Source organism: Podarcis filfolensis (assembly GCF_964270895.1).
Source record: "Podarcis filfolensis genome assembly, chromosome: 8".
NCBI classification, from domain to species: domain Eukaryota; kingdom Metazoa; phylum Chordata; class Lepidosauria; order Squamata; family Lacertidae; genus Podarcis; species Podarcis filfolensis.
Genome location: NC_139611.1, coordinates 55,430,785 through 55,458,241, shown reverse-complemented (window position 1 = coordinate 55,458,241; position 27,457 = coordinate 55,430,785). Strand labels below are relative to the sequence as shown.

General features: G+C 45.3%; 2 protein-coding genes across 3 annotated transcripts in view; one reads left to right on the top strand and one right to left on the bottom strand.

The window, feature by feature from the left end:
- Positions 1 to 574: 574 nt before the first annotated feature.
- Positions 575 to 13,001, bottom strand: POLR2C (RNA polymerase II subunit C). Its single transcript, XM_083625337.1, has 10 exons — positions 12,886 to 13,001; positions 11,706 to 12,083; positions 9,805 to 9,854; positions 8,765 to 8,833; positions 7,290 to 7,342; positions 6,449 to 6,577; positions 5,471 to 5,522; positions 4,533 to 4,701; positions 2,900 to 2,974; positions 575 to 2,265 (listed from the first exon to the last, which is right to left on the bottom strand). The coding sequence occupies exons 2-10, from the start codon at positions 11,789 to 11,791 to the stop codon at positions 2,121 to 2,123; spliced, it is 828 nt and encodes a 275-aa protein (XP_083481463.1). The 5' UTR covers positions 11,792 to 12,083; positions 12,886 to 13,001; the 3' UTR covers positions 575 to 2,120.
- Positions 13,002 to 13,293: 292 nt separating this feature from the next.
- Positions 13,294 to 27,457, top strand: part of NUP93 (nucleoporin 93) — a 72,985-nt gene continuing 58,821 nt past the window's right edge. Inside the window, exons 1-2 of one of the 2 annotated variants that reach the window (XM_083625192.1) lie at positions 13,294 to 13,429; positions 26,763 to 26,970. In XM_083625192.1, the coding sequence (XP_083481318.1) occupies positions 26,792 to 26,970 (179 nt within the window). In that variant the 5' untranslated portion in view covers positions 13,294 to 13,429; positions 26,763 to 26,791. Of the gene's footprint in view, positions 13,430 to 24,900; positions 24,923 to 26,762; positions 26,971 to 27,457 lie in introns of those variants that run through there. The other variant, XM_083625193.1, reaches the window with a different exon arrangement.

The window sequence follows — 27,457 nt, the reverse complement described above, 5'->3', positions numbered from 1 at the left end:
AAAACAAAAATCCAAGCCATAGATCCTTGTGAATTTATGTGATTTTTATGTTCCCCCCCAAAACCATGATGAAATTAGAGATTCTATCCACATACTAAACTCTGAAAAATCACAGCTGCTGTGAAGCAGAGAACTATGGGAGGTGTCTACTGTAGTAATAAGTAGCTTGTTTCAGTAATGGAAGGATTTATTCTGAGGCAACTGAACTTTCCCCCCTCTCCCCCCTGAATCTGTTTGAGGGCTCCCCACCCTCTGGAACAGAACTAGGATAGGCATGCTGCAAAGGGGTGAGGAAGGAAAGGGGGAAATTCTATTGCTGAAGTGTAAATCCTTGCACTAATGGAACCGCTTTGAGGTTTTTTCTACAAGCGGCATATAAATTTTATGAAATAAAAAAATGCACTCACTGAGTAACTCATTTGCAATTGAGTTAAAATTTCCTTTCCCTTCTCATTTTCTCTGTATTCAATTCCAGATTTTGGGCAGGCAGTTAATGTAACAAAAAAAAACAAAAATAGTGTGTTTTAAACTCATTGGGCGTCACTCAGTGCAAATTAAAATATTTAGGCACATATATATTCAGAAATATGAAGAGTTTATTTTGAAATAATAAACATGTTTGGCAAAACATTAATAAATAGGTGGAAATGAGAGAATTATACTATATTGGACATTTTGGCTATTACTAAAACGATTATTCTCCCCAAATTAACAGATCCCCCTTGCTGCTACATGCAAGAGGTAAAGCGTGTCAACTTACAGAATCACTTCTATGACAACAAAGAATGGGTACCAGACTGCTGCTCAAGGAGGGATTTTTACTTTGCTTCAGCATTCATCAAACAAAGCAAGGATGCCCTCTAGTGAGCATTTACAACAGCACAACTCATCAGGTAGGTAGACCTCAGTAGCATCCTTAAAAGAACCAAGGGACCATTCGGGACACACTTATGGATGTGACCTACCCTTGCATAACTCACAATATCAATAAGAGAATCAGAGACTCCTTGAGTTGAAAGCAACCAGCAGCCCTCCTGCCTCTCCACACTCCCAAATTCTTATCAGGATGGTCCCCAATCCCTGCAGAGCTAATTTGAGGGTAAAGGGAGAGGAGGGGGAAGTTCCTCCTCTCCCTTGCCCTCCTGGTGCACAACCCTCGTTTGAGGGTTAGGGTTCTTTAAACCATACTGCAACCATTCTGAAGCCTGGGGGCTTCTCACCTGAGATTCCCAACCTTCACATTTCATTACACATTTTCATAGGGGTGTTTTAGTGTTCAGGAGGAAGGGCAGGATAAAGATGGCGCAAGCAATGGAAGTCTATTATGCACCCGCAGAATCATTCCCACTTCGCAAATAGAAAGGGAATGGGGAAGAGAAGGGCGTGTAAATTCTTGATAAGTTTTAACAAGAATGCTCATCATTTTCCCAGCTTCCTCTTGTTCTGCAACAGGGCTAGAACTGTGTTGTTTTTCTAAAACTTTTGCTCAAGCTACTAGATTCCTGAATTAGAAGTTACAGTTTTATGTTCTGAGCTTTGCTTTCCAGACCTCCCTGGTCATAAAAACTGCTGAAAGGGAAATTGTCAGAGCGACAATCTGCAACCTTCATTAATTTAATGTTGGCTGGAAAGAAATCAGCGCTTTGACATCTCCTTCCCAAGGCATCAGACAAGCTTTCACACATGGTTAAGCAGGAGGGAAAGGATTTTTTTTTTATTCCAAAAAGTAATAAATGCAAATGCTATCAAACAACAGTTGCGTAACCTGTACATCTGCTAGGCAGGGGAAGTTTGCTTCAAAAGCCCAGGCAGGGCAAGAACAGAAGGCAACCTGTGCTGTTGGGAGGAAGAGAGTGGGGGAGGGCCTAGTTCTTTGTGGGGAAAATGGCAAGCATCAGCCTTCCCCCAGCTTGGTGCCCTCCAGCTGTTTTGGACTACAACTCCCATCATCCCTGACCATCAGTTATGCTGGCTGGGGCTGATGGAAGTTGCAGACCAAAGCAACAGGAGACACATCAACAGACATAATCTTCCTCAGAGGCTGTCTCCATGCCAACAGTCTCCTGACTAACATTGCAAGAGTCTCAGGAATTGGTGCTACTCTGGGGGACGGAGAAGACTCAGTTTATGGTCAGCACGTCGCTCTGGATCTCGTGGCTCAGCTGGGTTTGGAGATCGCTCAGTTTCTTCTTCAAGCCAGACAACGCAGAGAGGACGATGGTCTCAGGACGCAGGGAGCCACAGGACTCTACGTTGTAGTAAAACCTGAGAGGATAAAGAGGCCAGAGAGGTTTTCAGAGAGAGATGCTGTTTGCTCGAGCCCCAGCACACAGTAAGGAAAACTCCAGAGAACTATCTTCATGACACTGCTTATTAAAAGAAGGATGCACTGCAACTCAGTTGTTTGTGAATATCTAAACGTGCTTCACTTTTCCATGGAGGCTGATGACACTCACTCACCAGGAAAAAGAAATGCTCTGGATTGTGCTGGGAATGTATACACAGACCACTAGTCCCAGCTCAACATAGTCCAAAATAGACTGGAAGCAGCTCTCCAGGATTTAAGATAAAGGACATTCCAAGTCCTATCTAGAGATAAACCTGGGACCTTTTGCATGCAAATTAGGTTCTCCTCCACTGAGCTACAGCTATAACACAATATTCAACATACAGATCATAGATATATGTAGAGAAGGTGGATAGAGAAAAGCTTTACTCCTTCTCTTGTAACAATAGAACTTGGGGACATCCAATGAAGCCAAATTTTTGGAAGATTCAGGATAAAAGAAAAAACTTCTTCACACAGCGCATACTTAAAACTGTGGAATTTGCTGTTACAAGATGTAGGGGGCAAAATAATGTCACACATACAGACATCCAGGCACTGGTAACTCCTCACCTCTCTGGCTTTCCATTGGGATCATATGGAGCCTGGGCTTCATCTTCATCAATTTCAGAGTATTCGCTCTTTGGCCTAGAATAGAGACATAACATTTCTAGAAATTTTGAATTCATAGGGAGAAAACAAACTACCCCTCATCCCATAAATATTGGAGAAAATAGGGGGAAATGCAATACCAAATTTGTTCAGCACATTTTATTTATTTAACCTTGCATTTATTTCTCACCTTGATTGCAAACAGAAAATGACAGATCAGGGAAGCCAGCATCTTTCTGTGGATGTGTAAAAATTTAATTCACAGGGCTTGCCAATCTCTGTTCCTTCCGCATAATGTTAGATGTAAAGTTCATAATATACCCTAAACAGTTTGCTATCATTTGAACTAGAGATAAAATGGGGAGGAAGAGTTTGATTTGTGTTTTAACATGAACTTGTTGCTCCCTACAACAGTTTGAGAACTGAATCACAAAAAAATTGCACCTCTCCAAATTTTGTGATGCAGTTCTTGAACCAAAATCCATGTACAATAATTAGCATAAAGTGTGCATAACATTGCACATTAGTACAGTGGTCCCTAAACTTCCCCCACCTCCTTACAGACAACTTGAAAACTGCTGAAGGTCTTGGCAGAGCACTCAATGATCTTCCTGCCTGTTTTAGCAATTGTAATGTGCTGCACCAGATAATGTATGATATTTAATTGTATTTTTACAAACACGTTATGAACCACCTGAATGAAGTGGTCCCAGTTTCAGAAACTGGCACATTGCCTGGGAAAAGATGTGAATTAATAATAATAATAAATTTTATTTATACCCTGCCCTCCCCAGCCAAGGCCAGGCTCAGGGCGGCTAACAAGCAATAATAAAAACAAGTTGAATGAATACAACTTAAAAACAAGATTAAAATACAACATTAAAACATTGAAACATTAAAATGTAGCCTCATCACAGGAGAAAGGAAAAAAGAAAGAGGGGGAGGGAATCAAATTGACTCCAAGCCAAAGGCCAGGCGGAACAACTCTGTCTTACAGGCCCTGCGGAAAGAAATCAGTTCTTGCAGGGCCCTGGTCTCATGAGGCAGAGCGTTCCACCAGGCCGGAGCCAGTGTTGAAAAAGCCCTGGCTCTGGTTGAGGCTAATCTAACTTCCTTAGGGCCTGGGACCTCTAGGGGTTGCTATTTATGGACCTTAAGGTCCTCCGTGGGGCATACCAGGAGAGGCGGTCCCGTAGGTATGAGGGTCCTAGGCCGTGAAGGGCTTTAAAGGTCAAAACCAGCACCTTAAATCTGACCCTGTACTCCACCGGGAGCCAGTGCAGCTGGAAAAGCACTAGGTGAATATGCTTCCATGGCAGAGACCCCGTGAGGAGCCTCACTGCAGCATTCTGCACCCGCTGGAGTTTCTGGGATAGCTTCAAGGGCAGCCCCGCGTAGAGCGAATTACAGAAGTCAAGTTTGGAGGTGACCGTCGCATTAGGTATTAAAATGCTGGCAAACATTATTCAGAACTTTTTTTTTTTATAAACAATGTAGAAATCTGGTCAACTGAATTTAAGAGTGGAAAAACAAGAAATAGAAGTTGACAACTTTGTGTCTTCCCCACTTGAACCACCTCTTTATGGAAACCCACCATTCCTCTGGTTTAGGGTAGACGGTGTGTCGCAGGGCATTATCTGGGTCGTACTCAAAGGCCACTCCTGCTGTGGGGTTCCACTTGGCGTGCTCCTTGCCAAACCCCTTCTTGGCATACGCTCGCAGCCTCAGCTCCTGGCCTTTCCGTAACTTGACAATGAGAATGTCTAGAAGAACACACACAGAGATACACTGGTGAAGAGGTGTAAAACAGCTGTGATGCTTTGTACCTTCAAAATCACCTCTCACCAGAAGCCCCAACGGGGGTGTATTATCATGGGGCTGCTGGGGCAGGGATCTTGGCATCTAGTTCAAGGACACTCCCTCAATACCAACAGTTGTGCTGCTCACACAAAGGTGGGCGGGGAGCTACATGGACCATCTCTCATCCCATGTTGAGTAACATGTGTATTAATGCCTTGGGCCTCAAAGGCTATGTTATTGGATACAATTCAGGAAGAATTAAACGAAGAAGTCTAGTTTGATCAGAGAATCCAGCTCCGTTCAGGCATGATTCCTGGATGGGGTATCCCATCTTCATGTTTCCCTACTCATATATGTGCATATGGATGCTGGGAATGGAGCTCCCCCTACCTACACCTTACACAAGTTGCTTCTCATGTAACAGACCTTCTCTTAAACTGAGTTTTCCATAATGAGCAGGTGAATATGTCTAAAGAAAACAAACACAACAGATGAAGATGTCTAAAGAAAACATACTAAATTGTACCTGCAACAATTGGGAGGCTAGGGGCTCAGTCCTGCCATCTAAAGGCAACTCTTACCAGAAGCCAAAATATGGGTGCATTGTGGTGGACTTCTCATAGGTATCCATACATATTACACATCAGTTGCATCAAAGGATGGTTCCATAGAGATAAAATACAATCACATTGCTAACTCTGCCTGTAGATTGCCTTTGGCTTGGGTACCTACCATCCTGTTCAACGTAGTCATTAGGGTCATTATCTCTGCTCCTGGACGTCACCTGTGTGGAGCCAAGAGAGAGGAGGTCACAGGAAGACAGTCTGCATCTTCTGAATTTAAAAACTGAGTTCCTCACTTAAATACAAGGACTGCAGAGTTGTATCAGAATGCCACTAGATCCCAATCTGCTTTTCTCCCACCCTGACTTCGGAGCATAGGAAGCTTCCTTATAATGAGGGAGACTATTGGTCACTCTAACTCAATATTGTCTACACTGACTGGCAGAAGCTCTCCAGGCGTTCAGACCTCTCCAGGGTTCTTTCCTAGCCCTACCTAGAGATACTGCTGGGGGTTGAACCAGGGGCCTTCTGCAAGCAAAGCAGGTGCTCTACCACCGAGTTAGAGCCCTGGTGTATTGGGCATCAGGAGTCATATACATGCAGGTCCTGCTGTCCACCTGCGAAAACTCACTTATCTGCACATAAAGAATTATGCCCAAAGCTCGCTAAAAACAGCAGATTCAGATATCTGAACATCGGGAGTTTGCTTGCTTCCTTATTTCCTTGCATATTTGTGCTTTGCTGGTGGGTGGCAGCCATTTTGGGGTAGAAACCATGCAGGGAGGGAGGGAAGGAGGAAGTAAGCAAGATCAAATGAATCAGAAAGCAGGAGACATTGGACAAATCAGTTTTTTTCCTTTGTTGGTTGGCTACAACCATTTCAGGAAGTAACCACTGAAAAATGGAGAGAGATTGGAAAAAATCCAGATTAGAAATACTGACATAGGAAATAATGGAAATCACGGACTAGTTATGCAAATGGCCACCAAATGAATGGAAACAGCATGTACAGTATTTGGGGGTACCTTTGAGGCATTGTCCTCTCTTATTCCTGCACTGGAGCTTTCCTACATTTCTTCACTTTTATTTGTACAAAAAAAGACAATTAAGAGACTTTGCAGAGATAGAGCAGGAACTCTGTACTGACCGGTATAACTCGGGGGTTGTTGGAGATGAGGTCACGTGATGTGACGTGGCGGGTCTGGTCTTCATTGCATCGGACATCGAGCGTGAACTCCACCGAGCACTCAGGACAAAATTCATCACAGGTGCAATCCTGAAGGGAGGGGAAGAAAAGCAGGACAGGATGGTCCAACTGCAACTCGAAACATCTCCCATCAGTGATGCTGCTGCTCTCCCACCCCAAGAACTAGAACACAGGACCCTGAAGTGGATCAGAGCCAACGGCCCATCTAGTCCAGCATCCTGTTCCTACTGTGGCTGATCAGATGTTTATGGGAAGATGCAAGCTGCCCAAGAAGGCAACAGACCTCTCTTGTTCACGATTCCCAGAAAATGATCATTTAGCGAAATGGGAAGTGGGCAGAACCATGTGCACCAGTTTCCTTGGAGGAAAGTTGGGATATAAATGTACTACTAATAATAAGAAAAATAGCGTGGAAATGAACTTGTCAGATATGTTTGCTTGACACAACATGGTCTAATTTTGCCACAAACTAAGCAACCAATGGCCGAGGTCATCTAATTTTGCTGCAAATTTTGTGCAAGCAAATCAGGATGACTGTTTGATATACTAGTTGTCTGCAAGTAAACAAGGAATTAGAAACAAGACACTCCTGGATCCTTTCTGGCTTCCTGAAGGATACTATGCCCTGGTGGCCAACAAAGGAGGAAAAGAGATGTGAAGGAAGTGGTCCATGAGAGGCCCCTTTGAAGTGGTGAGGGAGATCTTTGGCCCTCTGTCTCCAACTCCCTTTGCACAATGATCCTCCAAGAAATCTAGTTTGCTGACTAGGGTCAAGACTCACCCGAGAATACTGCAGCTTATCAACAACATCATCACTGGTAAGTGGGATCAAACCTAAGAAGGAAATGAGTGAAAACAGCCATGTGAGGGTTGGAAGGCAGCCAGCCAGTCAGCATCAACAAACAGAGTTCCCTGTTCAAATTTCAGACACCAGAATAACTTTTGTGGCTCACAGTATCCCAGAGGTAAAAAAAGAAATAGCCCCAAAGACTGGAGTGGGTGGGGAAACAAACCTCAACAAGGTACTGAAAAAACATCAGCTGGAACTTAATAAAATAGTGAAATGTCCAATACATCTCATTATTTTATTAAACTTTGGGGCTTGTCTCTTTTTGGGGAAATATCACAGTATCTAAAGGGGGGGTTGGCGGGGAGAGGATAGAAGAGAAACCCCCCCCCCCAAAGATGCAGGAGAAACTTAAGAGCCCATTTAGCTGTATGGAAAAACTGGCACACCAAACCAGCCCTTCCAAACCCTGCACTCATTCCTCTCGTATAATAATGACAGGTTGGTATTCTAAAATTGGGAAGCTGTTGGCTTATATGGATGAAAGATTTCTATGAAAATATGAGCCATTAACAGGGCATGAGCTACAAGCAAATCTACGGAAATTACATACAGCCTAATCAATATATGTCAGGTCTTACTCTTATACCATCTGAAACCTTGGGGAAGGCAAGCTGCTTGACCCTTAATTTGATGGCTAACGGCCACTCAAATCAGTATAGCAAGATATTGGAGATCCCTAAGGACTGCTTTTATGGAGATTTGATCAACAACTTTGGGAATGAGCACTTATGAAAAAGCTAATTCAAGTCATGCAAGAGATTGTTGTCATTGAGTCATGCATGATTGTTGTTAGCCGCCCTGAGCCCAGCTTCGGCTGGGGAGGGCGGGATATAAATAAATTTTATTATTATTATTATTATTATTATTATTATTAAAAAGGAAAACAATCTGATAACTTTTATGCAGTTTGGTTTAAATGTATTGTTTTTGCAACAATTAAAATGCACAGGGATTTATGGAGGGACACTTTTAATTCCTTTTGCTGAAGTATTGTTATGATTTCTAAATAACAAAACATCGTGCCTCTCTTCCTTGTTTCTTTATGTACCTTATTGTATCTCATTGATTATATGTGGAAAATAGTTTTTTTAAAAAGATGCAAGAGAAAGAGGCAATGGGATGATGAGAGTTCAGTTCAACATTTGGAGGGCATCATGTTGGTGAACTGTGCAACTGCTGTACAATGTTTAAAAAGTTTGGGTGCTTTATAAGTGATAAGTAAAAAACAACAGGTACATGAATCTCATGAAGTGGACTCTGGACCGCAAAAGCTTCTACCATAATACACTTGCTAGTCTTTAAGACACTACAAGACTTGCTGCACCACAGGTTATGCTGCCCCTCTTTAAAGAGTAATGAGGGGTTGTATTTTTTGTTTTCCTTCATTCCATCTTCTACGTACTCACCCAGCCTGTGTGCAATGAACTCATCATGGAGTACAGAGGAGTTGGCGTCTATCTGGACCCAGTCTATGGCTGCAAACAAGACAGTAAGAACCCAAAATGAGAAAATACTTTTTCACTCATCAACGGTAAGAGAATGTGGGCTCTGAGGCACATCTACACTTCAAACTAGGCTTCTCCCCTGGTGCTCTCCATATGTTTCAGATTACAATTTCTGTCAGCTCCAGACAGTACAGCTACATGATGCTGGGGCTGATGGGAGTTGTGTGGTCTATGACAAACCTAAATTGGTTTGGTTGTAAAGAGTGGCCCCCAAGTTCCTTTGAGAACTGCAGACTGGGGCAATGCTGAAATTTTTCTGCTAGAGACCTGGAATTTTCTTAGAGGACTACAGTTCTGGAGGGCCTTGAGAGAAGCCTTGGCAGTCCACTTTAGTATGGAGCTGAAAACTTCAACGCTATTAGAGAAGCATGCAAAAGCACAACTTTTTCTAAGTAATACATTCAAATCTAGGTTACTGACAAGGATGAATAATATTTTTTCTTCTTTCCTTGCAAGAGAGCTTGAAAATTGGGGTCTTGGTGGACCACTTAAATCCCCCCTTCAGAGCCAGCATAATCAAAAACAGTGCTGTGTTTTGAAGACCACTAAGAGGCCCCAGACCAAGCTCTGGAAAAGAACCCCTTTTAATTGTATTCTTTGGGGTAGGGGAGTTAATTAGCACACTGCACCAGTGCCATAATGTGAAAATCATGGTCCCTATGCCAGGACTTTGCTAGCCTGTTTGATAAATCCAACCCTGGGAAAAACTGCCTCAATCTCCAGTGTCAGGGAAGGGGGAAATCAAGTGCAAGGAAGGCCCAGTTCAGATATCTCAACCTTTCTGAGGACTACCTGAGTGCAGCTTGTGGACCACAATATCTGAAATAGGACAGAAACATATTGTGTGTGTATGATGCATGTGCATGCGCACCAGCATCTTTGATCAGCCTAGCAATATAATTATCTTGCAAGAAGAGACAAAATATAAAATGGGGAAATACCTATGATGGGAACTTCAGCAATGAAGACTCTCCTGATGGAATTTGCTACCCTAGAATAGAAAAAAACAACAGTTTTTATACAATCTGAATTGTATTTCTGAACCACGTGTGTGAAGTTATGAGCCCCCTTCTCAGCTCGTGCTTTGAGAACTATTTCTGAAGTCCCTTGGGTGCAATCTCCCTCTAAAACTCTGCTATGGATCAGAGCCCTGAGACAAGGCAGCCAGGGCAAAGGAACCACAACCAGGCCATGGAGGGGATCTTGCAAGAGACTCATATTTCAATGCAACAGAGAAGCAGAGGGTGGGAGCAGTTTGAAGAGAAAAACCACAAGTTGTGTTGAGGAAAACAGGTCTTTTAAGAGTCAGTGGCACAGTGTAGACTTAATGGGAAATGACTGGGCCAATTTCAGAGGAAACCAATAGTCCTTTCCTGCTTGGTATTTTTAGGGATGTGTGCATGTGTTTCTAAGTGTTATCTGCTCAAAGTGCTACCCTCCAGAGTCTTCCTCATCCAGGGCTTATGCATGCATATGATCACTAATGTGCCCAATAGTACAGACTTTGCTATGTTACACATAGCAGCTGCTGACAGATTCATTCTGAACTGTTTTTAATATTCTATAGAACAATTACATAGAGAGAGTTATAGTTAGAGTTGTTATGGTTCCTACAGATATTATTAGCATCTCTTTAACCAGAAGAACAAGCACTTGCATTGCCAAGCATCCTGTTCTCAGTGGCCAACCAGATGCCCCAAACAGAAACCCGCAAACAGGACCAGAACACAACAGCCCTCTCCCCTCCTGTAGTTTCCAGCAACTGGTATTCAGAAGCATTGCTGCAGAGCATAGCCACTGCAGGTAGCAGCCATCAACAACCCTATCCTCTACAAATCTATCTTCTTTGAAAGTCATCCAAGTTGGTGGCCATTGCTGCCTCCTGTGGGAGTTTAACTATGCGCTTGCATGAAGGACTTTCCTTCATCCGTCCTGAAACGTCCAACATTCAGCATCACTGAATGTCCACAAGTTCTAGTGTTATGTGGAGGAGGGATCTCTCTCTATGGCATATATAACTTTATAAACTTCCATCATGTCCTGGCCTTCCTCACCTTTTCTCTAACCTAAAAAGCCACATAGTGCTGTAACCTGTTGAATGTGGGATGACTTCAGGGCAGATAAATGACTTTTTCACACAGCACAGTTAATCAGTGGCATTCTCTCCCACAAGACGTGGTGAGGGCCAGCAACTTGGCTGGCTTTAAAATTCATGGGGTCTATGACTAGGGCCGGATTTAGGTTTGATGAGGCCCTAAGCTACTGAAGGTAATGGGGCCCTTTATATATCCAGCTGTCCTTTGTCAACAACAAAGTGTCACTTTTTTGTTGTTGAATACATGCTATATGGTAATTTATGGATCTAATAGGTATCTAAAGCCATTTGCACATAACAAAATGTGTATTTTATCGAAGTACATCCAGTTTTTCCCCCTTTAATTTTTTGGGGGGTCCCCAAGAGAGTGGGGCCCTAAGCTATAGCTTGTTTAGCTTATACGTAAATCCGGCACTGTGAATCCACGGCTACTACCCACAACATCCACGCGCTGCCCTCCTCCCGTGGAGCCCCCTGAATCCTGAACATCCCCAGGCAGAGAAGAGTGCTCTCTCTGGCCCTGCACTCGGGCTTCCCAATGGGGGATGTGGCTGCTAGACTAGCCGCGCCCCCCCCCTGCGTTTTGAGCCCCCAAAGCTCTTCTCTCTTCGATGTGCATGCAGTGAGTTGAGAGCGGGGGGTTCAAGGCGCGCGGCGAGCCGGTAGTAGCGCGGCCCGAGAGGAACCCGCCCGGGGGAGGCTTGCGGAGGCCCCGACCCCACGCCCGTAGCCCCCGCCTGTCCTCACGCCAGGTCGGTGTTCTCGATGATGAACTTGACGTTCTCGTCGCTGAGCTCCGTGATGCGCACCGTCGGCTGGTTGGCGTAAGGCATGGCGGGGCCGCCCGGCAGAAGCACCAGGACCTGGAGGAGGAGCGGGGACAATTCCTCCGCGCCTCCTGCCTGGGAGAGGCGCCGCCCAGCGCCGGCTCGCGGTTCCTTGCTCGCCCCCCAGCGACCCGGAGGACCTGGCCTGGGCAGCTGCCTCGTGGTCGCTGCTCTCTGCTTTCCTCTGTGGCTCTGGTGGGCCTTGGTCTGATCTTTGCTCTCCGCCGCAAGCCAGGAGATGTTTCCCTCGCCTGGATACGTGGGGTTGTGGTTGTTGTTGCTGCTTCTCCTCCTTCATCTGCACATGGGACACAAACTCTGTCAGTAATCACGTCGGCTGCGTATTTATAAGGTCTTTGGAGGAGTGCTTCAGTTGTTGTTGTCCTCATATTTATATCCCACCTTTCCTCCCAGTGCGGCTTGCATTAAAAGCATCACACAGTAAAACGCAATTTCGGTAACAAAGCATAGCGCACAACTTTGCTATCATTTTGTTTCCTCCAGATACTATACCACAATGTGTAGAATGACCCAAGACCTTGTGACTGGTCTAAGCACTTGTTGCATTTCATAGCTAGTGTTGTAAAGGTACACTTATGAACATTTAACATATATCTAAGACCTAAAAATTCCTATCACACTAGAAAGCTTCAAAGGGTATCTTGTGCATCGCTATTTATTCAACAAAAAATGGAGGTGATTTTACCACGATGAAGTGGACTGTGGCCTTGAAACCATAATGAATTTGTTTCAGTGCAATCCTATATTCTGAGTCTACAGTACTCAGAAGTAAGCCCCAGTAAGGTTACTTTACTTTGCCTGTATACAGGATACACTCCAAAGTCCACAGTTGGGCATTTTCTTAGGACCAGCCTAATATAAAAAATGATAAAATATATGCGCTTAAGATTGCAGCCTTAATATTTGAGATGCCACTGCAAGACTAGATGCAATAAATCCTTGCTCTATGCGGTGAGGTGCTGAGCCTTCTGATAAAAAAAATTTCAACATATTTTACTGCTTTTTCTTTATCGTTCTGGTTTATTTTATACATGTTAATGCTAAGGGCATTCCTTGATTTGTTATTACTCTTTTATCACCTGTTTGAAAGGTGGCTTATCATAAATCTATAAAATAAAACATTTCCGTTTTAATCTCGTATTTGATTGATGAATGCAGCAGGAGCATCTTTGTGGGGGAGGGAATATAACTGCTCTCCTCCCCAAATCTCCGGGTTGTAGTAAGAGATATGAAGCTCTTGGGGCCTCCTGTCTCCATGGCAACCAAGCCCGGCTAGTAGTGATTGCAACCGGCGGGAGCGTGGCTGCCTCGCCTTCGCTCACATCCGGGTATTTTCGACAGCCGCTGACCCTCCCTCCACCTCCCGCTGTCGTGAAATGAAGAGGGTGCTTTCCGGACCTACTCTAAGCAGTGGGACAAGTCTTACGCCCCCGAGCTATTTATTTAACAAAAAAAATTTTTGTCCGTTGTTCTTAGTGCCTTATTATATTTAGCGTGGAAATAAGGCGGCCGCGGTGGCTGCTGGGAGAAGCCGGACTCTCCTCCAATCAGAGCGCGCGGCGCGGAGCAGAACAGCGTTGACGTGACGGGCTCGCGGCGGACCGAGGAAGCGAAGCGAGAACGGTAAGAAGCCCTTTGGCTGGGGGATGGCGGGGAGCGGACGCAGCCGAGGGGAGCTTTCAACCGTAGCCTCCCTCACGCGTGTTTCGGCCCGGCACGCGTTTCCAGCCCCTTTTTTCCTTCCTCAGCCGTAGGCCCTAGTACCCGGATGTGCCGCCTTCCACCCTTCCCGCCCCGCTTTAAGGTGCCGAACACCATTAACGCCAGGGCAGAAGTGGCCACTTGACCCAGCGTCCTGCTTCCAAACAGCGGTCGCTCACTAGATAGCGGGGTGAAATATACTCAGAGTCGCAAAGTGATTTCATGCTCTTTATTCAGCTCATAGTGGTGAGGAGGAATGAATGAATGTCCCCTCAAAGTATCTGCTTTATATACATTATATATAAAGTGTTTGACCCAGGCCTCTATCTCTCCGTCGATCCCCGGCCACCACACATAACTCCTGGCAAGGGCCTTCATTCTTACTACCCCTGGGTGTGTCTCGTGTAGGGCTGTGAGGACCCTTTTGCGGAGGGGCTGGGGAACAACGACCCTGCTTCCCCATAACAGGCACCCCTTGTGGGCCGACAGTTCATGTTTGCGGGTTGTGTAGCCGGCGAATTCTGGCCCGGGGCTGCTGCTGGGCCATCCCCTCCACACCCAGTCCAGGACCCGGGAGATGACCCTATCTTTCTTGGAATGTTACAGATAGGTAGCCGTGTTGGTCTGCCATAGTCAAAACAAACAAAAAATTTTTTCCTTCCAGTAGCACCTTAAAGACCAACTAAGTTAGTTCTTGGTATGAGTTTTCGTGTGCATGCACACTTCTTCAGATACACACTGAAGAATATATCTGTATCTGAAGAAGAAGAAGAATATATGTATCTGAAGAAGTGTGCATGCACACGAAAGCTCATACCAAGAACTAACTTAGTTGGTCTTTAAGGTGCTACTGGAAGGAAAAAATTTTTTTTTTGTTTTTTTCTTGGAATGGTGTGCAACTTCTTGTGCCTGAATGGGGCGGTTGGGAAGCAGCTCCAGGCTCATAACCTCTTGTGCAGGTGCTGGGTCAGGGCCTGTTTCCGGTAGTGGTAGCCTGCTGAGGGCATCTGCATGGCCCATCGCCTTCCCAGGGCGGTGAATCAGTGCATACTGGTAGCTGGCAAGGAAAATTGACCACCTGAGGACGCGAGGAGACAGCACTTGGGGGGTCTGCTTTTCGGGGGCAAACAAGCCAAGCAACGGCTTGTGGTCAGTCACCACGGTGAAGGGCCGCCCATACAAGAAATCATGGAATTTTTTTACTCCCTTCACGATTGCCAGACCCTCCTTGTCGATTTGCGAGTAGTTCCGCTTGGTTGCGTTGAGTGTCTGGGAAAAGTATGCCACCGGTACCTCTCTTCCATCCGGGAGTTGGTGTCCCAGGACAGCGCCAATACCATAGGGCGAGGCGTCGCATGCTAGCACCACTGGCAGCCTCTCGTCGAAGTGTGCCAAGACCGAGTTTGAGACAAGCAAGTCCTTGACTGCCTGGAATGCGGCCTCCTGGCGCTGGCCCCACACCCAAGGGACCCGCTTGTCCAGGAGTCTGTGTAGGGGCTCCGCTACTGCCGCCTTGTGGGGAAGGAAGGAATGGTAAAAGTTCAATAGTCCCAAGAAGGCCTGAAGTTCAGTCTTGTTCTTGGGCGCTGGGGCATCACAAATGGCCCGTACCTTGTCCCCAGTCGGGTGGACCCCTTCTGCGTCCACCATAAATCCCAGAAAGTCCACCTGAGGCACCCGCCATCTGGAAACGGTGCAGAACGGTGTGGAGGCGGTCCTCAAACTCCTCTGGTGTGGGCCTGGCAATCAACACATCATCGAAGAAGGGGGTGACACCAGGAATCCCTTTAAGGAGAGAGTCCATTAGATTCTGGAATATGCCTGGTGCCACGCTGACACCGAATTGCAGCCGCTTTACCCTGAACGCTCCTCTGTGCGTCACAATTGTCTGTGCCTCTGCTGTGGCCTCATCTACTGGCAGCTGTTGATATGCTTGGGCCAAGTCCAGCTTGCCAAAAATTTTCGACCCAGCCAGGGTGGCAAGGACATGGCTGACCACTGGCACTGGGTATGCATGGGCCGTGAGGGCCTTGTTTGTGGTACATTTGTAGTCTGCGAAGATGCGGACTGAACCATTAGGCTTGACGGGTGTGACTATTGGGGTTTCCCAGGGGGCATTAGGCACCGGCTCCAGCACTCCTTGCTCCACAAGTCGGTCCAATTCCTCGTCTATATGGGGTTTCAGAGTGAACGGGACCCGGCGGGCCTTGAGCCTGACCGGTCGTACTGCGGGGTCAAGCTGTAGAGCAATGGAGGGGCCCGTATACTGTCCCAATTTCCCATCGAAAACCCCCGGAAATTCCTTGCATATGGCGTCCACGTCCACTTGTAAGCTCGTGTGGTTCACCCCGGTGACGGCTAGCCCCAGTGGTCCAAACCATGCCAATCCCAGTAAGCTAATGTAGGGGCCCTTGACCACAAGCAAGTCCAGTTGCCGCGTCCGCCCTCAGTATTGCACCCTGAAGGTCCCCACCCCAATTGTGGGGACCTTACGTTTCTGGAAGTCCCGGAGGGTGAATGGGGCCGGCCTGAGTTTGGGACCCCCAGTAGGACACAGTTTCCTTAAGGTCCTTGCCGAGATTATGGATAGAGTTGAACCCGTGTCAAGCTCCATGCGGCATGGGGCCCCCTCTATCTGTACCGCTACATAAATTTTCTCTACGTTGGGGTGGGGCAACTGGTATACCTGGAAGTCTGTGAGCTCCGTCAAGTTGCCTTGGTGCGTTGGGCCCCGGGACCTGGGGCTCTTGGATTGGTCATCTGATGCCCGGCGTCGGGTGGGCCGAGCCCGACACACCCAGGCGATGTGTCCCAATTTTCTGCACTGCCTGCACTCTGCGTTGCGGAAACGGCATGTCCTCCTCTCGTGACTTTCTCCACAGCTTGCGCCGTTCCCTCCTTCTCGTCGAGGCAGCTGTGGTATGTGGGCTGCTTGAGTGCGCTGCTGTACTCGGTGCACCTCCTCCCTGTTGGATCCTGAGTCGTCGGTGAGGTCTTCGTGGTGGACCCTCGGTTGGGACGGCTGGCTCGGCCGTGCCTCTTGCGTCGACCTCTCGGCAGCTTCCGTTGCCAGGGCCTCCTCCAGAGCGACTTGGAACGTTAGGTCCTTCTTAGCGTAGAGGCGTCGTTGCAGCTTCTCATCCTTCAGGCCACCGACGAGGCGGTCCCGAAGCATGTTCTCCAGCTCTGAGAAGTTGCAGAACCGGGCGGCTTGGCGGAGAGAGGTCACAAACCCAGTTATGGTTTCCCCAGGGGCTTGCCGCTTTGCGTAGAAGGCATTTCGACGAGCCACCACTGAGGGCTGTGGCGAAAAGTGCCCCTTCAGCTGTTCCATTATTGTTTTGTATGGAACAGTAGCAACGTCTTCAAGCGCAAGGAGAGCCCGGGCGATTTCAAACGTCTCCTCTCCGCAGACGCTGGAGAATATTGCCCTCTTCTTGGCGTCTTCTTCATCGGTGACCCCTTTGGCTTCTAGAAGGAAGGTGAAACGGGAGGCGTACGCTTCCCAGTCTCCAGATGCTGGGTTGAACGGTGAGAAGCTGCTGTCGGTTGCCATTCTGAGTTCCTTGTGTCCCGGAGCTGAAGCCTGGATACACGGTGCGAGGCAGCGGTGCGGCAGGTGGTGGTGCTGCGGTGCTGTGTGTGGCAGTCAGCTCAGTGGGATCCCACCTTCGTCGCCAGTGAAATATACTCAGAGTCGCAAAGTGATTTCATGCTCTTTATTCAGCTCATAGTGGTGAGGAGGAATGAATGAATGTCCCCTCAAAGTATCTGCTTTATATACATTATTTACACAATGGGTTGCACATGATTGGCTAATTCCGAAATTCTACTGTGAGCCAATCAGATTGTGGATTCACTTCTATCTGGAGCATGATTGGGTGGTTTCTGCCAACCAATCATACTGCTGCATTGTTCTAGGACCAATCAGACTGCTGCATTCTGAATCCTATTGTTCTAGGACCAATCAGACTGCTGCCTTTTGGATCCTATTGTTCTAGGACCAATCAGACTGCTGCAGTTTGGATCCTATTCAACTCAGTACATAACACGGGGGGTGAGGGTTGCCCCTTCCTGCTTATCCCCAACACCATGGAGAAACTGTCCGGAGCCAGACTGCCTCTGCACCTGGGGGCTCTATTTTGAAATCATTGGCTAACAGCAGCAGATCTCTTCTTCCTGCTCTGTGGATTTGTCACCCAAACCACTTGGGCTGCAGACCTACACACCTTTAACTGGAAGTACGGCCCATTGAGCTTACTTCTGAGTAGACATGCAAAGGACTGTGCAGCCACCGGTAACCGTCGCCTTGGATTTTTCTAAACCTCTCCTAAAGCTGCCAGTTCTGCCCGTAAAAGGTTCCGTGTTTAATCAATGGTTCTTCCAGATAAAGTAGATGATGGAAAAAGCCTCGCCTGAGACCAGGATGAGCCACTACCAGCACTAAGCTAGATAAGCCCAATGGTCTTGAATCTGTATGAGTGAGATTTTGTATGTTCTCATGGCTATAGTTAGATACAACAAATTCTTTAAAGCAGAAGTGTGCTTTGTCTTGTCTTTCCTAAATATACTGTGGATCAGTTGGTGATCCCCAAGTTCTAATATTAAGAGAAGGCAATATATTTATTTTCTATCCATCCATATCACATCACTCATAGCGTTATCAACCTCTAGCATATTCTTCCAGAACACTTAAACAAAATAATAGAGGGGTTGTTTGCTTTCTTGAGGAAAGGTTTTTCTTTTTCTGCATCTGTCCAACTCTACTGTAGCCTTCTTCAGGTGTGTTAATAAAGTTAATGTTAATTAAGTGTGGTGGGGAGGAGCTCCAGGGACAGTCCTGTTAGCACTGCTTCCCACCACAATTGTAATTGCACTCTGCACAATTGGGAGAATGACAGCAGGCAGAGCTAGCAAACTTGTCTAAAAGGGGCCCCCATATTTTTGGTTAGCATATGTAAAAACGTGTCATTGAGCTAGCAGTCTAGAATCCATAAGGACAGGAAACAGGGATATAAACTTACAGTCTTACCTCTTTATACGAACATCTAGACTTGCACTCTCAGAAACAAGGATATGAACATATATGAGGATGAGACTGAGGGGGAATGTGTTGCCTACAGCTGCTCAATGAATCTAGAAGAGTTTACAACTCAGGTCTCTTAGCTATTTTGTTACACTGCTATTTATCATAATAAATTTGTTAGTCATTGAACTACCATAAGACTCTGCTTTGTTTTAGCTCTCTGAGATAATACAATTTAGATCCTTGCCTCACTTTAGCAGGCTTCTGGTTGTTGTTGTTGGGTAGTGTCAAAGCTCTGTGTACAATGGAGGAATAAAGCCCATTGAGCATACTGGGACTTTCTTCTGAGCAAGTCTGCAGAAAGTGGTGGAAACTCAAAGGTGAGGGGGCAGTTGAATGCCACACAGGAAAATCTCCACAGCTGGGATGCAGCCATAGAAAAGGCCCTCTTGCATGTGCCAACAAACATATCATCACCCTGCGTCATGATATAGAGAAGGACCTCTCCATCTTGTGTATGGAAGAAGGAGTTCCTTTAGGTTCCCTGAACTCCAAGCCATTTGGGGTTTATAAAGGTAATCTCCAGAACTTTAATTGCACCTGGAAATGTATTGCTAACTAGAGCAGTTGTCCTTAAGTGATCACAATATTTTCCCACATTCATGAGCATCCCAAGCCACACTGTGGACCAGTTAAAGCTTCCAGAGGTTCTCTTCATAGGTAGCCTCATGTAGTACATAGCAGTAGTACAGTCTTTATGTAACCAAGACGTGTTACTGTGGCTAGATACAGAAATGATCATAGTTGGTGCACCAGCCTAAACTGGGCAAACGTCCTCTGGCCACAGCTACTTCCTTGGTATTCAGAAGGTGGTTGGGCCCAGGAGAAGTCCCAAACCTTTATTTTTCAAGATGTCTGCTACTTTCTTTAGAAAAGGCTGAACACTGCACATCCTACTTTTCACCAGGATTATGTAAAGCTACATTAACTCTTCATTACTAACTAGTTAACATAGCATGAAAACAGCACGGAAACTACCTTGCCAAAATGATTAGTCCTGTTCCTTTCTTGCGACGAATCTCACAAAGGTCCTTGACACAGAAGTGATGTTGCAGCTATGAAATCTTGCTCTAGTTAATGGGTATAAAAAATATTTTGCAGTCTTGAGCTGGAGCACCCTAGAGGCATGCCAGTGTGTGTGTGTGTGTGATGTAGTGTTGAATCTTGCACTATTAATTGGAATGCTTTTAGCACTCTTTTTAGAACTGGATGTATCTGAACTCTCTTGGACTTAGGAGGAGGAATTTTAAATACACTACTAAAAGCAGACTATAGGATTGGTGTGAACTCAGCTATCGTAATATGGGAAGTTCTTGATGTTCAGCAACAGAGTTATTAACTGGAAATTGTGTACAAAGCAATGTGACTTGTTTTGTCCCTGTCTGCAGAGTGGGCTGTGCATTGAAATAGCACAATGTCATTTTCTTTACTACACAAGATTGTTTTACATTGCAAATGTGCATTGTCCATTGGTGTTGTATGTGTTTTATCAAGTGAACCTGCATTGCAGGGCTAGAGCTATCGTAATGGAATGGAGTCTCTGTATGAATCCTAAATTGTCTGGGCTTTGTGAAATGTTTCTTAGGACTTCTCCTGAATCTCTCATTATACATTCTGAGTCATTTTAGAGTGATTAATCTTGAAGACAGCCTATCAGCATGCATCTTCTCTAATTTTGTGCTCCAGTTTTATTTTCTTCAAGATGGAGCTTACCTTTTAATATGCAATCCACCAGGAATGCCTCCTCCTCAACATTGTTTAAATGAGTGGGACTTGGGGAATGGCACACAAATAGATTGTCTTATCTCTTGCTTGGGTCCGCAACACCTTTTGGTATGGCTGTGGCATGAACACTGAACAGGTAACACCCAGGCACAATTTCCACCTCACACTTTTACTCTTCCTATGCAGGCAGAGTAACAGGAGACTATCTGGCATGTATGTGGAGTTGTGTGTGTGAGAGAGAGAACTAAATTTTGTTGCCTTTAGTTCTTAGTGGATGCAAAGGAAAGAAACTCTGTTTCCCTGCCTAGCGTCCACAAATCCATTTTGTATTTGCTTGAGTAATGATTCCCCAACACAGTGATTGTCAGTTGCTTTATTAAAAAAAGGTGGTGGAGGAGAGAGAGACTGTGTAAGCCTCTTCCAGGATAAGGAATCAAGCTGAAGAAGGATCAGCTGGTGGCAACAACCTTGATTTGAAGTGGATGAGAATCGGGGAGAAGGAATAGATGAGGGTCTAAAAAATGGTTTAGAGCATTAGAGACTAACCTTTCGGTCCAGTGTGCTGCAACTTATCAGAGGTATGAGAGAGGCCAACTGGAGTAGCAAGTGAAGCCCCGTCTGCAATGCAGGTATAGTTGTAGGCTGCATAGCTGAGAAGCAGACAGCAGTGTTGGAGAAGCAAGCCCAGGCCTCATTCTCTGCCTTAGCCAGCCCTGGGGGACCTCCTACTCTCCTGCAGTCAAGCCAGAAATTTCTACTTTCAATCTGTCACTGGAAAAAGTGTTGCAGCAGCAGTGGAGAACCCCAGGCTGCTACCTTCCAGACTTCCTTTAGGATTCTGCCCAGGCCACACCTCTCACCAGCCTGAGTGTTTTTGCCGGACTGGAATGTGTCATCGAACTCGGATAATGCCTCTTGCTTACTTGTGTGGAGGATACAGAGTGGGGTGTTAGTGTGTGTGCAGAAACTAGTGTACTGCACAAAGGTTTAATTTATGTTCATTGCTGTGCCTACTTTTGCCTCTGGCCCCACTCCCCCCTGACATATGACCCCCAGAAGGGAATGTGGCCCTTAGGTTGAAAAAAGTTCCTATTCTGGAACAAGAGCCCTTTATAAATGGATACATAATCAACGGGAATGAGCTGTGCGCGCACACATATGCACATACATTGTATATTGGCAAGAGTTGCATTGACCAACTAGAGGAAAATCAATGGCCCAGCATTCCATTTAATTGACCCATCCAGCCATGTGCAGTTGCTGGATAGCCCAACAGGGGAGAGCGGTGTTGCCCTCAGGCACTGTTTGATATTTCTGACCACCATCAGAACAGGATGTTGGCCTAATCTGTAGGCCCTTATGTTCTTAAGTTTCACCAAGTGATAAACTGTAGACTGGTTATTTTCCTGTTAGAAGTTGGCTATTTCTCTGTTCTGTTTTCCAAATGTTATAGTTTCATTTTAATGGAGGTTGTTGTTTCAGAGCACAAATATTGGCTTAATGCAGCAGGAACTATTGACAGATCTTCAATCTTGATTTTGATGAGTTTTGCTCTACCTGGCTTTTGGACAACTATTTGATTCAGAGAACTTAGTTTACTACCTTCTGCCAGATCCACCTCTTTGGGGTCTCAGTTGTTGCTTTTTCCTCAGCCAGATGTGATGATTCTGGCATCATTCCGCTCATGACTGTGCTATTGCTTTCCATACTGAGCAACCACATTAAGAGTCTGACTGCAGTCCCTTGAATGCAGTAAAATTCTATCCATGTAAAGGCTATAACTTCTGTGCACCAATGGTCTGGAAAATATTGAATCCTGTCATTTGGGAAGAAAGCCCCCTATTTCTTGGCTGGTCCAGGGCTAAATAGCCATTGAAAAACAAGAGCACTTAAGTATCTCGCCCCCACTCCTGCCCCTGCTGTTGTCTTCATTCAAAATTCGCCATAATCAGACATAGCCTTCTATTGTTGGACCCTGCCTCCTGAATTCACTCCCCACAGATTGCAAAATCCAAGGGATATAAGGGAGGCTTCAGCTGAGGCAGCACTTTCCCATTTTGCTTCAATGAAACAGGGTGTCCTTCCCCCAGTATTTAGCAATGTGTTTTTAAAATTCTTTCCTAGCATCCATTACTGTCTGCTTGTACTTTTTTTTTTTTTGCCAAGGTTTTAAGGTGTAGCTTGGATTCTAGTTTTTATGAATGAGACTAGTTTTAGCTGTTTTTAAGATGAACTGAGAGCTGAAATTTTCACATACAAAACTGCTTAACCATTTTAACCTAGGAAAACTGAGCTTTCTATTTGTTTTTAAACATACTATTTTAACATCAAATCTGACTCTCACACTAGCTAGATTTATATTGTGTGGAACTATGTACAGTATATCAGAGTTTTCTTTTTACCCTTTCAAGCTTCCCTGCTAGGGTAGTGCTGAAAGCTAGGTTTCTATAGGCTTCCTACACCTGTAGTTTAGTTCCTGACTCATAATTTGGTGCTGTGGAACAGAGATGTATAAAGAGGCTCCAGTTACGGGGATGTTTATTATATTGTTTTTAAGGCTTTTATTAAAACCTTCACTTTTAGAAAATGTAAAGAATGCCAAGGCTTTGATTCAAATGCAGTTTTATCTGGAGATTTGTGGGACAAGCTTTCCTTGGTACAAATACCAGCCTTTGTAGGTACGCTGCTGACATTTTGCACTAGAGTTCCCATCAGTCTTGGCCAGCATAACTCTGCTGGCTAGGGCTGATGGGAGTTGTAGTCCAAAGGTTAGGACGGCATCAGTTTGGGGATGGCTGGTCGAGGCTAACCCAGGTTCTGAATCACATTTTGTGATCCAGTGCTGTCAGCTAGCCTTACCAATGCTTTTTGCACAGTTCAGTTTAAAAGTACTATTTTTAAATAAAAGTACTATTTTATTTTAAAATAAACGTAACAGTACCTTTTTACATTTCTAATAATTTTCAGTGAGGTTGGTTTGAGAGATGCCTGATCCTCACTCCAATTTTCTCCACCTACTGCCCTTCCCACCCCACTCTTGCTGTTTGGATAGAAGAAAGGCCAGATGTGGGTTAAATCTAGCAATATTCTCAGGATCATTCCAGCATTTTTACAGATTTGCATGTGTGTTTTATACTGATTTATGGTTGCTTCCCTGTGTGCCGTTCAAAAGCGAGAGCAGGGAAATGCATCATCGGAAGCAGCCCATGGAGTGTGCTTTGCTTTACATACGTATTGGCTTCATTGTCGTCGCAGAAGTTTGCTGGTGCTCTTGGTGTCGTCTTACCGACGATGTAGTTAATGAAAAAGGGAAGTGAACCGGATCAAAGTGGAGCGTGTGCTGTTCCTTCTGTCAGTACCAGACGCACTGCTGCACCTTCTGGAACCGGCAGTGGCAGCCTTAACTGGGTGGGAGGGCAACTGCTTCGGTCACTGTCTGCCAGCAGAGGCTTTTCTGTCAGCGGTGCACAGTCATTCTCTGCCAAAGGGGAAGCAGCTTGCAAGGAGATGCTGAGGCGACATCCTGTACTGCATTGCAGGGCATGAAATTGCCTTTTCTCTGTGACCTGGCTCTCTCCCTGGCTTCCATGGCCACCGCCTGCGCTATTTATTGGATTATTGAAGTCTGATGGCCGTTTACGTTAGCAAAGAGCCCAGGGCCTGGCGATAGGGGAGGTTCACATGGTCTCCATTGTCTGGGCCAGCCTGATTATTTGCATTTTTTGGCATTTGCATGAATTCTGGGATTAACTTTTCTTCAGGAGCAAAGCCTTGTCAGAATGGGTAGGCCATATCTTGGGAAAGGGCATATATGCTCTCTGCGCCTTGGGTTCCAGGGTGCACACTGCACACTTCCCTGTAGGGACAAGCATATTCTAGACCCTTCTAGACCCCAGCCACTGAAGCCTGTTCTTACCTACATAACTCTATCCTGGATTCTGCTTCTTGATCACCCTTAAGTGTCATGGCATGAGGGGAAGTGGCTTTATTTGTATCAGGGGTGGTGGACCTTAGACCCAGAAGCCAAAGGCAGCCCTCCAGGCCTCTTTCACTGGGCACTGGGGCTTTGCTCAGGCCACACACCCCTCCCTAGGCTACATTCCTCTGATCAGCCCTGTTCCATACACTCCTCAAATGCTTCTTTCTTTCTTTCTTTCTTTCTTTTTTTGCATTCTGGAAGTGTAATAATGACTTTTGATTGCCTGGATGGAGAAATGGAAGTGTGCATAGAAACCTCTAACTGAACATAGCCTACTATGCAAAGGGTATAATCATATATGTTCCTGTGCCTACTTTCCTGTAGGGCCCTGCCCAGCAGAGGCATGTGACACCCAGAAATTTGCCCATGAGGGAATTGCAGCCCTTAGGCTAAGAAAGATTTCCACCCCATCTTATACTGATACCTATTAGCAGTTTGTCTGAACCATCAAGTATTGCTTCTATTTCTACCCTTATAGTGAAATGTTGCCTTAAACAGAGTGGAGGATGGGCTGACTCAGATGCTTTGGGAATTCCACAAAAGGTTAGATCGGACAGATCAACAAATTTCACATAAGAAGAGAAATAAACTACCACAGGCAGATTAATGCAAACAGAAGTGAAAAGTAAGACTATGGAGTGGGGTTGGCACAGTGAAAATCAAGCTTTATAAATTCTGGCTTTTAAAGCACTTAACAGATTGCAGCCTGTTTTGGCATAACTTATTCCTCCCTGAGAGTTCTTTGAAATGACTCCTACGCGGGAATACATGTGAAAAGTGTTAATGTCGGATGGGAGCCCCTTGTGGGTTTTCTGGAAGATAACTGTGATTAGGATATCAGATTCCTGCCAGCTGCTGCTGGTAAGTCTTTCCTCTGAAATCTGCAAGGGTTTCAGCTACAACACTGAGCTGGCTTCTATAGGAGGTCTGGAACTTCAGGAGCTGGGCCCAAAGCACAGCCCTTCCCTACAGCAATATTTTCTAGATTTCTAGCTTTTCCATGGACCTTAAGCTTGAAATATATAGAAGAAAGTGCAAAGCACCCACTTGAGATCAAAGCTTAAATTGAACGATCACATCCCACTCCTGTAATTTGTTTTAAGACTAGCTCATTTGAAAGACCACATGGTATTTCTATTTATCTGTTAGTTTTTATCTGAGTTTGTTTCTATTTTATTTGTTAAACTTGCTGTACACAGCTTAGAGATAATTGTCACTAAGCGGAATATAAATTGTCAACAAACATATAAATAATTTTCAGAGACTTGAACTTGAGGAGCTTTCAAGGAAAGGGGAGTAGCACTGATGCTTCAGGGCCTTTTGGTCATAACAATACAAATAACTTATATAACACTTAATTCAAAATACTCTAACTTCATGTTTAGCTGACACATCCTTATAACAGCCCTGTAAGATAGGCATGTATTAAGATAATAAAAATCATAATCAATATCCCCATAATATAGCTTGTCTGAGACCACTTTGTGAGCCAGTGATCAGAGCTTAAATTTAGAAGCAGAGACTGCTTGGCTCACAGCTCATAGTTATCTTTGTGGTCTGTGGCAGTCAGCCTGTGTCACTTTTATGGCAATGGCCATGGCGTCCATTGCTTCCAGGTCTTTCAGGCGACATAGCTGTGCAACTAAGCCTCTGTGGTAGAGCAGTGTTGGTTCTTGGCTCTCCCTTTCTTGCTTTAGCACAGGCCTGGGGGCCCAAATGAGGCCTTTATCTGGCCCTTTGAAAAGCCCACAAGCAGTACAGGAGGGTTCTAGTGCTCTCCTGCTGCTGTTCCCATGCTGCTCTTCTTCCAGGTCTGGAAGTAGGATACAGCCATCATGACATAGATAGCCTTATCAGCCATCATTTTTTCTAGTTCCTCTTAAAGTTACCTAAGATGATAAGTGAAGGCTTTAATAAGCTTACATTCAGATTTCATTTTTACATGGAAAAAACAAATCATGACAGGTTTGGTAAGAAAGACTTACCTATGCTACCCCTGTTCTGTACATTTCTTGTAGTATGGATGCTAAGCTAGTCTTACAGTTAACCCTTTGTTGGAGTTGAGTAACAATGCCATTTGTGCGATGAGCTTACCATACCACCTCTCCAGTGATAGATAGAAATTTCTATAAGCCACCAGCCATTACAAGCCCATAAATTGCTGAATCAAATTAAAAATTATACAATTTAAAACTCTGAGACCATCACTGAGACCTTTCTTTTAATGACAGTCACTAGAATTTTTACAGTCTTTAGGGTTACCTCTTTATGCTCAAGTGATGTGTAGGTGATGGACTGGCAAATATTTTGCTTTTATCCATAAAACTGACCACAGCAAGCTTCATTCTATTATTTTTTCACACGGGTTAATTGGAGGCTGACGTTGTTGTCAGTAGCCTTTTCAGGTTGTCATGATTGTACATTCCATTCTTTCTGACGTGCCTTTTCATACCCATTTCCCTCAGGTCAGTCCACACAGTGAGCAGCCTCCCAAATGGATGGGGAAGGGTTTGGGGAGCTCCTGCAGCAGGCAGAGCAGCTTGCAGCAGAAACAGAGGGCATCGCTGAGCTTCCTCATGTCGAACGCAACCTCCAAGAGATCCAGCAAGCAGGAGAGCGCCTGCGCTCCCGGACACTGACCCGCACTTCCCAGGAGACGGCAGATGTTAAGGCGTAAGTTCCTGGTTTGCTTGAAGCTTTTGGTCTTGTTGGTAAGATGCTTATAGCAGCAGACCTAACTAGGGAGTAAACCCCAATGAACCCCTTGGGACTGAATTCTGATCAATATGCTTAGGGTTGCACTGCAGGTCATTCTTTTTATATTCTCTGTGGAATGTGTTATGATGTATTTTTAAATTGCTTTTATATAATTTTATTGTGGGCTGTCCTAGACACCATTTGGGGAGGATGGGTGGATTATTATCTGTACCCATTCCAACCTGGGTTCAGGAATGAATCTTCCTTGATTACCCTGGTGGATGACCTCTATTGAGAAGGGAGATTGTGAACCTGTTTCTCTTAGTAAATCCTATTGACAGTGGTATCCTCCTGGACTGTCTACAGGAGATGGGTATCAGGGGCACTGTTTCACAGTGGGTCCAGTTGTATCTCCAGGGGCAAAAAGTAGCACTGGATTATTGTTTCTCAGCCCTTTGCTTTT

What these genes read in the sequence shown, in the direction of transcription:
- POLR2C (XM_083625337.1), bottom strand. Translation starts at nt 11,791, where the DNA reads ATGCCTTACGCCAACCAGCCGACGGTGCGCATCACGGAGCTCAGCGAC. An exon ending in ATAAGCTGCAGTATTCTCGG is followed by an intron (nt 6,578 to 7,289) that starts GTGAGTCTTGAC and finishes CCCTCCCTTCAG; the next exon opens with GATTGCACCTGTGATGAATT. An exon ending in TGACTACGTTGAACAGGATG is followed by an intron (nt 4,702 to 5,470) that starts GTAGGTACCCAA and finishes GTGTTCTTCTAG; the next exon opens with ACATTCTCATTGTCAAGTTA.